Here is a 2,671-nt window from a genome sequence, read left to right on the forward strand (position 1 = left end):
CTGTCTGTCTGTCTGTCTGTCTGTCTGTCTGACTGTCTGTCACATGAGCACAGTCTTCACCTGTACAGGTGAGAAGTCTTTCATCTGCTACATAACCACTTCCTCACACAGTTTAAATTGAATGAATGAATGATTTATTCTAAACCAGGGGTGTCCAGTCCTGGTCCTGGAGGGCCACAGTCCTGCATGTTCTAGATGTTTCCTTCTTCCAACACACCTGATTCAAATGATCAGCTCATCATCAAGCTCTGCAGAAGCCTGATAACCATCCTGATCATTGAAATCAGGTGTGCTGGAACAAGGAAACATCTAGAACATGCAGGACTGTGGCCCTACAGGACCAGGACTGGAGCCCCTGTTCTAAACCCATGACAACGAGCCCTTGCACATCACACAGTAACAACAATGACATGCCCTCATGAATCTAATCGAGCCATAATCAATTCCTGCTGTGTAGCACACATCTATAAAAGTCTCAAAAACACATTTTAGAATATAAGTTTGAAAATGTTCAATTTTAACATTAAAATTTAATTTGAGTTAATTTAAAATGGAACTTATATATAAACACAAAACCCTGATCAGGAACGGACCCGACCAACAAAGAAAACAAACTCAAATCCCAAACTTGCCGATGGCTTGACAGAGGTAAGCAGGAGCAAACGAAAGGCGTCAGGAAGTCACCTGGATCAGGACGAGTTTGCTGACTGATGTATTCATTGTCCATTGAGTAAAAGGTCTGGATGATGTCGAGCTGTTCTTCATCTCTAGATGCCGTGGCTCTGCGGCGACGCCACCATGATGGAGATGATTGAGAAGAAAAGAGTTTTGTGTCGAGAGATCAAAGCTCGTCAGCGACCGGAGAAGAATCTGTGCAAACAGGACAGCATGCCCATCCTGCCCAGCTGGAAGAGGAGGCAGCCGCCGCCATACTCAGCCCCGCCCACCGCCGCCGGACACACCGCCACGGTTTTCTGGGACACCGCCATCTGAATTAGACAACTAAAACACACACACAACACACACTGCAGAGCCATGAGACAGCCAGTCAGTCTGCTCGTGTTTATATGCATCACATTGTTCAAGTCAATGAAAGACTTAAAGAGCAAAAGAGACTTCAGGCTGTTCTAACAGTTCATACCACGGACTCTGCCTGCGTTCAGCTTCTCTCCTTCTTCAGCGCCTGAAGTTGTCAAACTTCCTGACAGTCCAGTTTAAAAGAAACAACAGACAGAAACGTTTAGATGAAAACTAGCAGAGAAAAACAGGAACAGGATGAAACAGAATAAAAAAACAGAAACAAACAAGGGAGACATGATCCGGTATCCACATATACAGATATATGGGCTAGGGTTAGGGTATACAGATATATATATGTGTATATCTGTATACTCGTCATGTCTTCACTCTTATGTGTTTAATCTGGAAGGTTTGTTTGTAACTCAAAACAGTGAAAAACGTTTTTATAACACACACCCACCAATATGTCCGTCCTTCTAAGATTGTGAGGAAATTTCCGTAGTATCGCAAAAATGTGTTTACTTCGATGGTTTAAGTTGATATCGGTTCTCCCTGAGTTAGCAACAAAAGCTCACGCACACTTTTATGCAGGTGTTGTCCTGCTGTCCAATCAGAGTGCAGGAGGGTGTGGTCATCCAGGTGTAGCAAAGCTTGCTGTCGTCTTTCTACTCGTTATTTTTCTATCTGTAAAAGATTCAGATGCTTTTTTAAAAGTCTGACAGTCGTGTAGCAGAAAAAGAGTTTATAAACTTTACTCTGTGATAAAAGATCACTGAACATGTTGCTCAACATGTTTTTATATTTTAAGAAAAGAAAGAATTAGTGATGCTCATCTGTGTGTAAAAGACAAGCAGGAACATGAAGAGGTTTTTATATTTAAAACGCTTTTATCAAGATGAAAATAACTATTTTAAAGGGAGAATATTTTGGCAGGTTGCTTGTTGGTTTGGTCACAAAAACTGTCCCACAAACACAGACTGGACACCAGTTTGACTCCAGTTTGACTCAAGTTTGATTCCAGTTTGACTCCAGTTTGACTCCAGTTTGATTCCATTTTGATTCCAGTTTAACACCAGTGTGACTTCAGTTTGACTCCAGTTTAAGTCCAGTTTGACTCCAGTTAAACACCAGTTTGACTCCAGTTTAAAACCAGTTTGACTCCGGTTTGACTCCAATGTACTTCCAGTTAACCTCGGTTCAACTCCTGGTTATCTCTAATTTGACTCCAGTTTGACTCCATTTTAAGTCCAATTTAACACTAGTGTGACTTCATTTTAAGTCCAGTTTAACACCAGTGTGACTCCAGTTTAACACCAGTGTGACTCCAGTGTGACTCCAGTTTAAGTCCAGTTTGACTCCAGTGTCCAGTTTAACACCAGTTTGACTCCAGTGTGATTCCAGTTTAACACCCATTTGACTCCATTTTAAGTCCAGTTAAACACCTGTTTGACTCCAGTTTGACACCAGTTTAACACCAGTTTGACTCTATTTTAAGTCCAGTTCAACACCAGTTTGACTCCAGTTTAACACCAGTGTGACTCCACTGTGACTCTACTGTGACTCCAGTTTAAGTGCAGTTTGACTCCAGTGTCCAGTTTAACACCAGTTTGACTCCAGTTTGACTCCATTTTAAGTCCAGTTTAACACCAGT

At 41.8% G+C, this 2,671-nt stretch overlaps 1 protein-coding gene across 1 annotated transcript in view; it reads left to right on the forward strand.

The window, feature by feature from the left end:
• The window catches only part of nyap2a (neuronal tyrosine-phosphorylated phosphoinositide-3-kinase adaptor 2a), a 24,164-nt gene extending 23,171 nt beyond the window's left edge, over positions 1-993 (forward strand). The window contains exon 8 of the mRNA XM_008285905.1: positions 772-993. Within this exon, the coding sequence (XP_008284127.1) occupies positions 772-993 (222 nt within the window). The remainder of the gene's footprint in view (positions 1-771) is intronic.
• The last annotated feature ends 1,678 nt before the right edge of the window (positions 994-2,671 follow it).

The sequence above is a fragment of the Stegastes partitus genome, unplaced genomic scaffold (assembly GCF_000690725.1).
Source record: "Stegastes partitus isolate 25-593 unplaced genomic scaffold, Stegastes_partitus-1.0.2 Scaffold422, whole genome shotgun sequence".
NCBI lineage: Eukaryota > Metazoa > Chordata > Actinopteri > Pomacentridae > Stegastes > Stegastes partitus.